At 33.2% G+C, this 15,626-nt stretch overlaps 1 protein-coding gene across 1 annotated transcript in view; it reads right to left on the minus strand.

Annotated features, from left to right (window-relative positions):
- Positions 1-15,626, minus strand: part of PCDH15 (protocadherin related 15) — a 1,456,321-nt gene that overhangs the window by 394,822 nt on the left and 1,045,873 nt on the right. Inside the window, exon 7 of the mRNA XM_055118856.1 lies at positions 10,839-10,994. Within this exon, the coding sequence (XP_054974831.1) occupies positions 10,839-10,994 (156 nt within the window). The remainder of the gene's footprint in view (positions 1-10,838; positions 10,995-15,626) is intronic.

The following is a 15,626-nucleotide window of genomic DNA, read 5'->3' on the forward strand; positions in this document are numbered from 1 at the left end:
TTTTAAAAAAAGACATTTCAAGTGGGGCACGTTATTTTGTTTAAATATTTTGTTGTTAAAGTGCATTGTAAATCAATATGCTAAGATAGTGTTATTTTTTATTAGAAAATTATTGAGAATATATTCACTTCAACTGCCATAAAATTAGCAACCTTAGTATAATAAGAATTTGTTTATCAAATTTTGAGCAAAATTTACCTTCAAAAAAAAGAAAATAAATGGAAAATATCAGGAATAAATAAAAATGATGGCATACCAAATCTTATTTATTGAAGTAATAAATACACAGATTTGTTACCATATCATAGGTGTTTATAAAACAAATATTTTAATAGCACTATTTCAATGTATTTAAAATTAATTACTTGTTTAGAAAGCAATAGTTTCAAATATTGTCAATGTTTCAGGAATGTTTTCTCCCACCTGTTTTAAATCAGGTTGTCACCATAAATGTACCCATATTCCAATACCTCAGTTTTTTTTGATTTCTTCCATATTGTGCATCTCCTATATTCTCTTTATTCTTAAATCTATTTCTATAACCTGAACCAGAGGTTATATTTGGATTGTGTGCTTCCTTGCTTTGTTTCTTTATGCCCCAACAGTGAGATCAGCAAAATACCCTTATTCACTTCTGACTTACTTCCTGTAGCATATCATTTTCCAATCCCATCCATGTTTTCACAAATGACATGTTTGCATCTTTCCTTACATCTTAGCCATATTCCATTGTGCATACATATGTATAACATATATATATAACATATATATAACGTCTTTATTACCTCAACAGTAATTGGACCTCTAGTTGTTTCTAATGTTGACTGTTATAGTGAAAATATTGCTTCAATGAACATAGGTGTATATAGATTATTTCAAATTGTTGTCCTTTATTCCTCACATATTTAAATTAGAACTGACTGATCATGTGGCAAGTCTGTTGTGTTTTTTTGAGAGTGGGAGTTTCATATTTTTGGGGAGTTTCATATTTTTATGAAATATCCATACTGATTTCCAAATAAAGTAGACTAGTTTATACCCCAACCAAAAACGTGAGGATATTTTTTCTTAATATGTTTGTAAGCAATAATTGCTTTTGCTGTTTGTGATATAAGTTATTCTCCTCAGCTATGAGGTGATATCTCATTAAAATTTTGATTTGTGTTGCCCTGTTAATCAGTGGCAATCAGCATTTTTTCACATGGTTATTGGAAATCTGTATATCTGCTTTGAAGAACCATCAGTTAATCACTTCTGCCAGTTTTTGGCAAAATTATTTCTCACATTGAGTTTTATAAGTTTTTAATAAACATAACCCCCTTTTGGTTTTATGTGCAAATATAATTTTCTGTTCAGCAGGATGTCTTTATTTTACTGATAGTTTATTTTCATGTGAAGAAACATTTTTTAAGTAGTCCTCACTGTTTATTTTTGTTTTAATTCTTTTACTATTAGAATTGTGTCCGTAAAGACATTATTACTGACACCAGAACTGTGAATTTTTTCCCATGTTTAATTGAAATTTCAATGCAATTTCTTTAGAAATATGTTGTCTGAGAATGAATAAAATAAGTAGTCTCATTTACTTATATATTTCAATGACTTGAATCTGAGATACCTACAGGGAACTATTAGATAGCATAGATGTTATTAACTTTTATGTTTGAATGGAAAATAGAAACTATTATGCTGTGGAAATAGATAATAAGGTTTATTTCAGTAATGATACCATACAGAGGCTATAGATGATCTTGAAACAGGACTTCAAGTTTTTTATTATATGCAATAATTTTGTCATATTTATTTTATTTTAATGTAAATTGTATTTTATTCAGGTACTGTTGGTTTGCAGAAGTATACATATTAATATTTTAAGGACACACTGTTACCTCACCCATCCCAATATTCCTATACCACAAATAACTGGACACAATTATTATGCTCTTACCAAATAGTACCCTCAGTATTGTGGTCAGAATTTGTTTATATTTTTTATTATAAGAAATTGTTCATATTGATTATTGTCTCTTCCTTTGATTTATTTATTTATAATACATATGAGTGACACCATCCCTTATTATTCTTATCTTCAGGTATACTTTGCTTAGCATGACACCTCTGGTTCCATTCATGGTGTAGGAAAGTGCAAGAATTCATATTTTCTAAAATCAGATCCTAAGACATTTATATATATAGATATATACATATGTGTATATGTATAAATATACACATATATGTACATATATATGTATATATGCATATACATTTACATGATACATACATATAACATTTATATAAATATAATCTCATTTATCTACTCATGTATTGTACTTGGGTTGTTTCTAGATCTTATCTACTGTAACTTTTTAAAAATATTGATAAACTCATTTTATGAGGACTTATAGGTCTTTGAATTCACAATTCTTTTAAATTGAAAGCAGAATGCACAAGTACAATTGCAGTAGGATTTGACCTATTTCTTGAATGGCATTGTCTAAAGTTATGCTTTCAGTTTAGTTGTTTTAAGATTCTCCCCTCAACTTCGAGTGTGATCCTTAATTGTTGACAGTAAATATCTCAGGTAGTATACTAAATCATTATTTCATCATTTGCATACGCTAGTCTAAATAGAGCGCTCCTCTATAGCTGTACATCTAAAGCAAATATAGTAGCACAGATTGTTGAAATCCATTCATTTTTACTACCAGAATAATGAAACAGTTTCTCATACACATAAAACTAAAATGTAATATAAAATGGCTAATAGAAATAAACACATTCTTTCATAATCAACCACTTAGATGCACTCATATACATGTTATGTTTTACAATGTTTGATGATAATATAAAAGAAGTAGATAAGAAAATGAGATAAAGCACTTTGGGCATGACAAACAAGATTAACAAGGCCTTAGAAATGGATTACACCAGGTGCAAAGAAGCAAAAGAGAGTGGGCCAACACAATGTTTAAAAATAGTCCAATTCAACCTTTAATTAAATTCCCTTTTTTACCCAATAAAATTGTATACAAATCACAATATCTTTGTGGAGACAAATAAGAAATATGTATGCATATATCACTTTATTTTTACTGTGAAATAAAGGCAAATGGACTTTGCAAATTTTTGAGCATTATATGGGGCAAAATTCTATTCATGATTTAAGATTTTATTATATTCTTTGTTGTCCTCTACATTATTATTCAAAGTTTTCAGGGCACATCTGCCATACAGATGGCCATGTTCTGCCCTTTAACATTTCAGAAAGATTCAGAAATATATATTCGGTTTTGTGAAGGGCATTGTATGCATGAGATGATCATCAACTTGGGCAACTGCCTGAGGGTATCACTCATTTAGTTCTTATGTTTTCCACAAATGCCATTATACAGAAATCAGGAAGTAAACACAATGCATAAGTAAATACAAATACAAAATTTTACAGAAAAGGAAAAATGTTTATATATTTTAAAATATACGTAAAAAGTCATATATGAATGTAAATAAAAGTGAAGCATGCTTGTCTTGTGATTCATAACAACTAAAGATAATGTACAAATAATAAGCAATGCTCCAGATAATCTTACTAATTTTACTCCTAATATTTTTGTAACAGAAGACTTGTATCCAAATTAATATAGTTTCTAATTTTTTTATTATATGTGTTACTTAAGTTTTTTTTTAATTTTTATTTTTTTAAAAATTTTATCACCATGTGGAAAGTTACAGAGTTCTCAGGTTTATGTCTCAGTTATACCGTATTCAAACACCATCCCTTCACCAGTGCCCATATTCCACCACCAAAATCCCGGGTATACTCCCCGCCCCCCACCCCAACTGTATAACCGATGAATTTCACTTTATTTTCTCTTCACCTTGATTACGTTCCATATTTCAACACAAAACTCACTATTGTTGTGGGAGTTATATCCCCAAACAAGATAACCCTAATAAGGAGGCATTTGATAATTAGTTTTCCATTCAAAGATTGTATGTTTTCAGGTTTTAGAAAAGGTCGCGCGTCCGCGTTAGCGTCCGCGCGGCTCGGATGTGTCCCAGTCCCGAATCCTGGAGCCGTGTTAGTTGCTGCTCAGTGTCACCAGGGTTCCATCTGGAGAAGGTGTGCTGGTGGCACCTTCTCCTTCCAGTCCCCCCGGTGTTGCTGGCCCCGATTCGGGTCCGGAGCATTGTCCGGGCCGCGTTGCTCACCAGAATGCCTGCCACTTCTCTGTGGATTGTGTCAGCAAGATGGCCTAAGTTTTTTAGAGTCTTGTAAACACTAAGTTAAATACTTAATCATTAATCCTACGAGGAATATGGGACTGTATTTTGCTGGAGACAGAAAATAAGAAGAGTATACATTTCTGGTCACATTCTCATCAGCTGATTGCTATACAACCTTGTTTCAACTGACTTTTTATTGAAACACTATTTATCACGCATTTTATAAATTAACACTTAACTCACACACAAAAATTAACTCACACACTGTAACTAGTGTCTGAATGAATCTTATACAACATATATTATCTTTCCAGAACTTTCTTCTTACATTATAAGCACCAGAAAACAGTTCGTGAGAAACTTTGGGATAAATTTTAACAATACAAATAACAAATATATACAAAATTTGAAAAATTTAGCATTAAATAAACTGTATATGTTTATTTTCTTAATGAGAAATTTAAAAAAATGGTAGTAGAACTTTGCTTGATTTCATTAAAAAGTGCATATGGTAGGTAACTCAAAACACTTTATCGGTATGCACATGTCTGCAAATATAATGTGAATGAGCTGAAAATGTCCATAGTATTAAGTTTTAAGTTTTGTCTTTGTAGGGTTGTATAACCTTTTTCTCTGGAAGCTCTTAGTTTGGATTTCTTTAAAGCTTTTAGAAGGTACTCTGGCCTATGGTAACATTCATCTGCAAAGTCATCCAAGGTGGGTTAAATCCCTTTCAATTTCTTGGTTCTCTTTGTTCCCCTATACTACTTAATATTTCTTATTTTCTCTTCCCTTGCCTCCTGCCAGAGAAAAGTTATTTTCTGTAAGGGCTCCTGTAATTTGATTGCATATTAAAGGATAATCCATAAGAATCCTACGATAAATTTAGATTATCTTTATCATGGCTGCAAAGTTCTCTGATAAGGGTAATAGAGATTCAGAGAAATGAAATACTATTAGAACCATCATAAATTTTAAAATAAAATTTAAATTTAAAATTAAAAAAATTAAAAAATTAAAATTATACATAATACTATATTTTATATATTGATTTCAATTATTTGACACATACTTTATTTTGGATACATTATTTTTAATGCAATTGAATTCATAATTCCTATAACATTTTAGAAAACTGACCTTTATTATTTTGAATATTCTCTCATACTCTGCCAATAATTTTTTGGCAGAAAATGTATTTGTCTGGTGAAAGTTAAGTTACACAACATTTGCACAGTAATGGACTGCATGCATATCTGCATTTATCTTTTCTATATTTAAAATAATTTAACTCATTTATTTTTACATATGGCTTATGTCAATTGTCTTATATTGGTTAATGTTTTTAACCTAGTCTGATAATATTTTTATTTTGAGCACTCTCCATTTATTTTCAGAGTAAATTTAATAATAATCATTCAATTTACTTCTTTATAAATTTTTATTTATTCATGTATACTCTATTTTTAACATATCCTTTCCTCATTTTAAAATATTAATGTATATGACACACCCATCCAGGGTGTGTCGCTTTCTTCTTTCCTCGACTAGTAATCCACTTAAGTAGTTAATAGTAAATTTACATTCTCATACAGAATGACATTGCTAGAAATATTAGAAGTAAATTTACTATAACTATATGTCATTCTGTATGAGCACAGTGGGCTGGAGCGATAGCACAGCAGGTAGGGCGTTTTCTTGCATGATGCCGACCTGGGCTCAATTCCTCTGCCCCTCTCAAAGAGCCCAGCAAGCTACCGAGAGTATCTTGCCCACACAGCCGAGCCTGGCAAGCTACCTGTGGAGTATCCGATATGCCCAAAACAGTAACAACAAGTCTCACAATGGAGATATTACTGGTGCCAGCTCGAGCAAAATTGATGAGTAATGGGATGACAGTGACAGTGAATATATATGTTGTCAATTATTTCATTCATTCCTGATTAATAAATTTAGAATCTATTAACTTATTCTAGTTTAAAAACAGAGTTACACTTAAAGTATATTTCATTTACATGATATAAGTGTAAACCTCAAATCAAAACATTGATTTATGCAATAAAAAGTCATTTAGAATTAGTTGTGTGTACAAAACTGTTTTCAAATATTTTATGAATTATTTCTACTGATACCAAGATTTAAATTTCTTTATTGAATTATTAATTTCAAATACTCTATTTATTTATGATTTCCTAACTCTTCTACTATTTAATATCAAGAGAGAGACTCATTTTCAGGGGATTTCCGAACATGTTTTGCAATGCAGAAATGTCAGAACCACCAAGGAAAACTGCCAAGGCCCTTAAAAGTGAGTCAAAGATTATGACAAATATTTGGAAATGATCACTCTGGATAGGAACTGCATGATGAAAGTAGATAAAGGAACAAACATGAGAACCTCTCAGCATCTGTGTTGCAGACCATAGTGCCCAGGAAGGAAAGAGAGAGAGATAAAGAGAGAGAGAGAGGCAGACAGACAGAGACAGAGACAGAAAGACAGAGATAGAGAGAGAGGAGAAAGACAGAGAGGGGGAGGGGAGAGAGAGAAAGGGGATAGAGAGAGAGAGGGAGGGAGGGATGCAGGGAGAAAAGGAAGGAAGGAAGGAAGGAAGGAAGGAAGGAAGGAAGGAAGGAAGGAAGGAAGGAAGGAAGGAAGGAAGGAAGGAAGGAAGGAAGGAAGGAAGGAAGGAAGGAAGGAAGGGAGGGAGGGAGGGAGGGAGGGAGGGAGGGAGGGAGAGAGAAAGAAGAGAGGGAAGGAGCGAAGGAGGAATAAAGGAAGGTAGAAAAAAATAAAGGAAGATAGAGTAGAAAAATGTTTTTCTTTAGAAGCAGATTTGTGGGGCAGGGCATGAAGTGAGAGAAACTGGGATATTGGTAAACTGCCTGCCATAGAGCCAGAGAGCCATAGAGGTAGGCAGAAGGACTAGGGGTGGTGGTGGGAAATGGTCCACTGGTGGAGGGTATTGGATCATTGTGTGACTGAAACCTGACCAAGTACAACATTGTAACTACGTATCTCATGGTAACATAATTAAAAAATTAAAAATATTTAAAAAGTGTGTCAAGGAACCTGGGTTGCCCATGTGCAAGGCAAACACCCTAACCACTGTGCTAACACACACATATTATAGTACTCTGGTTTTATTTAAATATAGGTGAATAGAGTGTTACTGGCTGGTGTGATAGCCCAGCGTGTAGGGCGTTTGCCTTGCACGCAGCCGACCCAGGTTCAATTCCCTCATCCCTCTCGGAGAGCCCAGCAAGCTACTGAGAGTATCCTGCCCGCATGGCAGAGCCTGGCAAGTTACCCATGGTGTATTTAATATGCCCAAAACAGTAACAACAAGTCTCAAAATGGAGATATTACTGGTGCCCGCTCGAGCAAATCGTTGTGCAACGGGATGACAGTGACAGTGATATAGTGACAGTGTCAAGGAAAATAAATGACACTTTCCTTAAGAATATTGAGAAATTAAACACATACTTAATATGAGAGTGATGCAATTAAAGAATTTTTAAGTAGATGGTAATAGATAATTTTATCATCAGTTTATCACTAGAAAATGTTAGTACTCACACAAGTTCTTTTTTTTTTTTAACAGACTTACAAATTTTCATGATTACGTTTCAAGCAAACAGTGTTGGAGTACCCATCCCTCCACCAGTGCCCATTCTCCACCACCCTTTTCCACCCCTTGCCTCTGTTTTTTTTTTTTCTTTTTGGGTCAAACCCAGTGATGAATAACAGGGGTTATTCCTGGCTCTGCACTCAGGAATTACTCCTGATGGTGCTTGGGGGACCATATGGGATGCTAGGAATAGAACTCCGGTTGGCCACCTACAAGGAAAACACCCTACCTGCTATGCTCCAGGCCTCACTCACACAAGTTTTAATTCAAAGATTGTACTCTAGATCTAAAAGCATTAGAATAATAATCTAATGTGGTTAATTACACTAATTGGCCTCTCTGTATTTTGGCTTTTTAAGTATACAGTTTTTCAACACCAGTCCCACCACCAGTGTCAGCTTCCTCCACCATTTTTCCCATCTCCTTTCTGTACCTTCCCCCCCTCCTGTCCCAATGCCACCTTTACAGGCAAATTTCTAATTTCTATGGTTGTGGTTTAGATGTCATGTTTTCAGTGTTTTTGAGTAGCTATACCGGTAGCATATATCGCTGGTATAACTGAGGTCCCTGATCCTTGTTCCCCATTACTTCACTTTCTCTTCATCCTCCCCTCCGTTGATTTCTTTCTTTCTCTGTCCCTCTCTGTTCTATACTCTGGATCAGGGTTGATCTAGGCATCCTACTTTTACTTCATTACATTTCTTTATTCAGTTATTTTATGTACCATTGAGAAGTGAGACCATCCTGTGTTTGTCCTTCTGACTTACTTCACTCAACATGGTACCTTCCAGTTCCAAGTTGAAGCAAATGGCAAGATTTCATCATTTCTTGTGGTTGCACAATATTGCACACACCACATCTTCATAATACATTCATCAGATGTTAGGCATACAGGTTGATTCCGTTTCTTTGCTATTGTAATGAGTGCTGTAATGAATAATAGTGTACATATGTCTTTCTAAATGAGTGTTTCTCTCCTGGGGTTGGTTATCCAACAGTGGAATTGCTGAGTCATATGACAGCTCAGTTGTAAGTTTACTGAGAATGCTCCATACCGTTTTTTCAGTTAAGTTTAACCAGACAAAATTCCCACCATCTGTAAATGAGGGTTTCTTTTTCACCCCATCCATACCAGCAGAGTTTGCTCTGAGTATTTTTAATATGTGCCATTCTCTCTGATGTGAGATGATATATCATTGTCATCTAGATTTGACTTTCCTTAATGCTAATGATGCTGGCCACTTTTTCATGTGCCTACCAGCCATCTGCCAATCTCCCTCTGAGAGGTGGCTATTTATTTTCTGTTCCCATATTTTTGGATAGATTTTTGGATTTCTTCCTCTTGTTGTTGAGCTTTGCAAGTACTGTATATACTATATATTCTGAATTCCGACCCTTGGATGTGTTAAATGAGACTATTTTTTCCACACGTTAGTTTTCTTGTTTCTTTTGCCATGCAGAATCTCTTTAATTTGATATTGTTTCATTGTTTATTTTTGATTTTCTTGTTTTGACAGTGGTATCAGATAACTAAAGAGGTGCTGGAGGTCCAAATCTTGGAGTATCATTCATATATTTGCATCAATAAACTTATTGGCTCCCAGCTGGATCTCAAGTTCTGTGATCCACTTTGAATTGACTTTTGTTTAAGGTGTGAAATATAGATACAGCTGTAGTTGTCAACACATGGTTATCTAGTTTCCCCAGCATCATTTATTGAAGAAATCATCTTTACTGCATTTCATGTTCTCAGTACCATTGTTAATTAATTGTCCATAAATATGGAGTTTTATTTCTGGGTATTAGAATCTGACCCACTGATTGCAGAGCCTGTCTTTATTTCAGTGCCAGAGCCAAGCACTATAGTACATACTTTATAGTACAGTTCCAAACTAAGCAATGAGATATTCCAAATTTCTTATTTTTCAGTATAGTTTTATAGTACAGTTCCAAACTAGACAATGAGATATTTCAAATTTCTTATTTTTCAGTATAGTTTTAGCTTGCTGGGGTCTCTTTTGATTCCATACAAATGTTACTAAGGACTTTTTTAGGTCATAACAGAATAACAGAATAACTCTAACATAAGTAAAATACATCTCAAATAATATTAAACTGCAAATATAAAAAGAGCAGTGCTATATTTTATAACCAAACAATTCTTATTTATCCTATAGATTATTATTTAAGACAAAATTTTCTTAGATACAAAATACCAGCTAATAAATGAATTTATCAAAATTAATTAATTTTTGTTTAAAATATACATACTAAATAATATTGAGGAATTTTAGATTTATTTTCTTAGTGAAATAAACAAAGCAATTCAAAGACCAGACAATGTTCATATAAATATATATACATTTATATATATATAGAGAGAAAGAAGAAGTGAGAGTGAGTGTCCTTGGTTCATAGATCCTGACTCTAAAAGAAAAAAAATGCAAAATAACAAACAAAAAGTGTTTATTAAAAGTATTAGCATTACTTTAAAAATTTTATATGATTGATACTTTTGTTTTAATAATTTAGTTTTGAGTTATACTTAATTCTTGAGCATGTTATCAGTTGATTGTGACATTTAGGAAACAACTTTTATAGAATCTTAATATTTACTGACTAAAATTGTTACCTAGTTAGTGCTTGTTAGTGCTACCTCCACTGACAGCAAAACATTAGTTCCACATTTTATATGAAAGTATCTCCTACTAAACCTTAATAAGTATATGCGTGGTTTCATGCCATAAACTTTGAAAATGATAATCTATTAAAATATTTTGGTATTTTAACTAATAATTCATTTTTATGTAGTAAGGTGATACTTACATTACAGAGATCCTATAAGAAAGCACTACCCCTTACAATGTATTCTTCATAGTTAAAAGCAGTTAAATCAATGATTTTAGAGAAACTATTTCAAAACACTTATGACCTCAATTATTTACACATATTTAAGAAAAGGACACAAAAAGGATAGAAACTGACCTCATTCACCGTGGCATAGTAGCTTTCATGCTTGAATGTGGGTGAGTTGTCGTTCCTGTCTCTCACCACGATTCGAACTTCATGGTAAATAACTGTGCCCACTTTCTTGTTAATGCACTGGACTTGCACCACAATTGAGTGTATGTTCATTGGTGGCTGCAATGCAGAAATTGAATCTTTTTTAAAAAATAATTTAAATATAAGATTTCTATTACTGTTAAATCACCTGTTATTTATATAACTTATGTTAATTATGTATTTTATTCATGTATTTATGTAATCACATATAAAATGTGCTGTGTTTCCATCATATTAATCCATAAAAGTTGGTCTTTTGTACATTTTAACGATGAAAAATTGTAACAATCTTTTCATGTTCAGTTCTGTATCTCAGGTAAAAATATGTTTAAAATTAGAGCTTGGCTTTGGAGAGGTAGCACAGTGGATAGGACATTTGCCTTGCCCATGACCAACCCAGGTTTGATCCATGTCACCACCCCATTGGTCCTCTGAGCACAACTAGGAGTGACACTTGAGCACAGAGCCAGGAGTAAGACCTGAGTACAGTGGAGTGTGGCCCCAAACACAAGTAAATAAAGCTGATGGTGAACATCAAAAGAACACTATATCTGAAAAGGAGACATATGAATAAATTGCAGACATATTTGGAGACGATGTATCTAACAAAGATCTAAATGATACAGAATTCACAAGTTTTTTTCTTTTTTTTTCTTTTTTGGGTCACATTCGGCGATGCACAGGGGTCACTCCTGTCTCTGCACACAGGAATTATCCCTGGCATTGCTCAGAGGACCGACCATATGGGATGCTGGGAATTGAACCCGAGTTGGCCTTGTCCTACCCGCTGTGCTATTGCTCCAGCTCCAAGAATTCACAAAATTTTAAAAATAAAAAAGATAATAAACAACTCCAAAGAAAACTGAGGTGAAGAGCTGAGCACTATATCAAAGAAGGCAAAGAAAAGTGGAAAAATGTTGTCATCACTATTGTAGCATAAATGTAAACCAAAACTTTAATGGCATGCTACCTCATGTGAGAATGATCTATTAAATAAAGATTAGGAAGGAGAATTATTGCTGAGAATAGAGAATGAGAAATCAAAAGCCTCATATCTTCACAGTTGGCATTTAAAATGATCTAACTGCTATGAAAAATAATATGGCAACTCAACATATTGAAATTTAACTGAAGTCTGTCTGGGGATGTTGTTCAAATGGCAGAGAAGATATCTTTTCCATATGAGCCCTTAGATGATCCTTGGTAGCACATGCTTCTCTACTCAGCAGCAATTACGTATGTTTCCCACCAACACCTCCGAATATGGTCTGATGACCCCAAAGTACTCCCCAGAGTGGCCCTCAGGGACCACCGTTTTCAGTGGCCTTCAGAACAACTTCCTCTATAAATATCATTGTAGGAAAAGTCTATCAGTGTATCCAAAAGTTTCAAAGAACACAAAACACTAATTTGAAATGCTAATGCACATAAGTGCTCAGAAAAAATATTTATACATTTCATGTCAAAATACAAGGCTTAAGGTAAAAAAAAATAATACCCATAGTGAAAAATCATGCACTTCTATAACAATAATTAAAACCCCTTAATCATATTAGAAAAATAATAAATTGCAATAAATATTCATGTGAAAATATTGTAATGACTTTTTGTTGGCTGAAAGATGATTTGATATGCTCACATTGAAATAGGATCCTGAAACAATAATACAAACCATATATTTATTAACAGTGTGAGATTCAGAAAATATGTGAATAATTGATAAGTGATATTTTATTGGCAAATAGGATATAAAATTTGAACACTGTAAAAATGTGTGATAAAATTTAAAAACATGTTTAAAACAAAAATCTGCCAGGCATCTTAATGGCTCTTATTAAAAGATCTGTTAGCCTGTTCACTGTAGTTCAAGAGAGCAGACACAACAATAACAAAAAATGTATTTTGAAGCAAATGTTTTTAAGATACTGTATTTTCACTTGTCTATTGTGTCACTGAATAGAATACTCTATAAATGTATCCCATCATTGAAATCTGTACAGTTGAGTCTAAAGAATACTTACAAAGAAAAGTTCTTGGATGTTCTTCTGTAAAGAATTTAAATTAAACTCCATCCTTACTACCCGTTTTTAAGTGCTTGCTTTAGGGGACATATAAAGATAGATCCTGTATATTTCTATTATAGTTGAAAATAAGAATATGTTTTTCTATTAACCTTTAAAAAATTAAAAATAATCAAATAAATTGTTTTCTTCTAAAGTAATTTATCTTCTAAATACTGTTAAGTTGAATCTATAAAACCATTTTAATGTCTAATTTAATACTGTATAGTAGTACTGGGATGGAAAGGTTATAATCTTTTCAAGTCAATAGGTCAGAGGCATTTTGCATTTATTCCCCAAACTGTTCTGCTAAGTATCCATAAATTACAAATAACCAGGTCACTTGAAACTTGCCACTCTATATTCTAGCTCCCTTTGCAACTATTAGTAGCATGAATAAAACTTAGCTTGCAATAAATTCCAAATACAATGGATCATGCTGAAGGTAAGGGTTCCCTGTGGCTAATATATAACACACGTTATAATCTCACATTAGAATAGACTTTCTTCAGCTGTATAAGAAGATCATAAATATCAAGTGCAGTTATACTAAGTCAATTAGTGAGATTTTAGGATTCGAAAATGCTTAGAAATGTACTAGTGAAATTTTGGTTTATAGTTCATAACTTTTTACAGAAATAAGTCACAGCTTGTTTTTTACTGCTCTAATTTTGTTTTATTATATATTATTTCTATTGGGGTACTTATTTAGAACTACCATTTATACATACCAGAACATACAAAATAGCATCCTAATTTAAAACTGGTTGTTAAACACGATACAACTGTAGATTTATATTTATATATTCCCTTATATGACTATGTATTTTATATGCATTAATTTTAATAATTACGCATAATAACAGTCATTATAATTTTAATATTTGGTTTTTGTTTTCGGGACATAACCTTCAATGCTACTACCAGTTCAATGCTCGGAAGTTGTTCCTGGCAGTGCATAAGGTTCTGTTGACTGATCTGTGCAAAGCATGTGGTCCAGCATTCTGAGCCTTCTCACTGACATCGTGGGTTACACAACTAAGGTCGAAGAATCAAGAAGTGAAGAAAAAGGTGAGGGAAATGACAAGGTGAACTAGAAGTAAAATGACAGTGATGGCAAGGTGTCTTAAGCATTTCTGGGGGGAGGAGGTGTCCTAGTAGTATACATCCAAACCACAAATGTTAACAATATTATAATCATGTTATCTAAAAAATAACATAATATGTGATTGCTACATACAATTTTATGTCACTTACATAGAGAAGCTAGAAGAAATTCAATCATTTTAGAATAATAATACCACTTAAGACTGTATTTGGAGGAAATCTGAACAAATCAATCACTAGTATACAAATGAAAACAGACCAAATCTGAAAAGGCCAAGTACTAGTAGGGAAACCAAAAGAGTAAACAAAAAGTGCCCCAAACAAAATCCCAGGTATAAATGGGTTCACAAGTGAGCTCAATCAGACTATTGCCTATTCTCCTTAAGTTCTTCCAGAAAGTAGAAGGAATAGAAAATCTTCAGTTTCTGTGGGGCCAACAGAAACGCTATTTCCAAATAAGCAGAAACATCACTTAAAGAAGAAAGGTGGTGAACCAATTTCCCTGAAGAACATAGATGCAACTATCCTCAAAAAACAAAATTCTTTGGAGTTTCCCATTGCTGAGAATGAAGAGATATGAGGTTGTGTGACTACAATAGTGGCCACGAGGTCTTTGATTTCTGTATTTTAGTATTTTAGTAACTAAGTCCAGAGAAATTTCTGCCAGAAGTTGCATCATTGCAAGCTCGTACCTCTCTGTTACTGTGGTTCTTGGTGGTGGAATATGTGCACTGGTGAAGGGATGGGTGTTTGAGCATTGTGTAACTGAGACTTAAGCCTAAAAGCTTTGTAACTTTCCACATGGTGATTCAATAATAAAAAAAAAATTCTTGCAACATATATTAGCAATACATAATGTGAATCATACAACATGATCAAATGAACTTTTCTCAGAAATGCAAGGGAATTTCAATATATACAAATCAATTAATGTGATAAGTACATCAATAAAAATAAAAAAATAAAACTAAAATCACTTCAATAACTGCAGAGAAACCAATGAACAAATCTCAATACCTATTTATAATAATAATGCCTAATAAAAGTGGACAAAGGAAGTTACCTTAATGTAATAAAGAACACATAGCAGAAATTCAAAGTGACTATCATATTTAATGGAGAAAAGTGGAATTCCTACCACTCAGATAAGACACAAGGTAAGAATTTCCACTCACATCACTATTTACAGCATGTTACTAGATATCTGGAGTCATAGCAATTAAGCAAGACAGGAAATAAAAGGGATTTTATAGGCAAAGAAGTCAAATAGCATTGATCAAGTTGGCATATTATACACAGAAAACCATCATGAATCATATAAAAATTTTAGAAATAATAAACCTATACAGCAGAGTATCAGCTATAAACCAATGCATAGATTTATGTCTCATTTTTATAAACAAGTGCTGGATCAATAGCACAGCAGGTAGGGCTGTCTTGCATGCAGCTTAAATGGGTTCAATTCCTCCATCCCTCTCAGAGAGCCCGGCAAGCTACCGAGAATATGCTGCCTGCACAGCAGAGCCTGGCAAGCTACCCGGGG

This window comes from Sorex araneus, chromosome 11 (genome assembly GCF_027595985.1).
Source record: "Sorex araneus isolate mSorAra2 chromosome 11, mSorAra2.pri, whole genome shotgun sequence".
Classification (NCBI taxonomy): domain Eukaryota; kingdom Metazoa; phylum Chordata; class Mammalia; order Eulipotyphla; family Soricidae; genus Sorex; species Sorex araneus.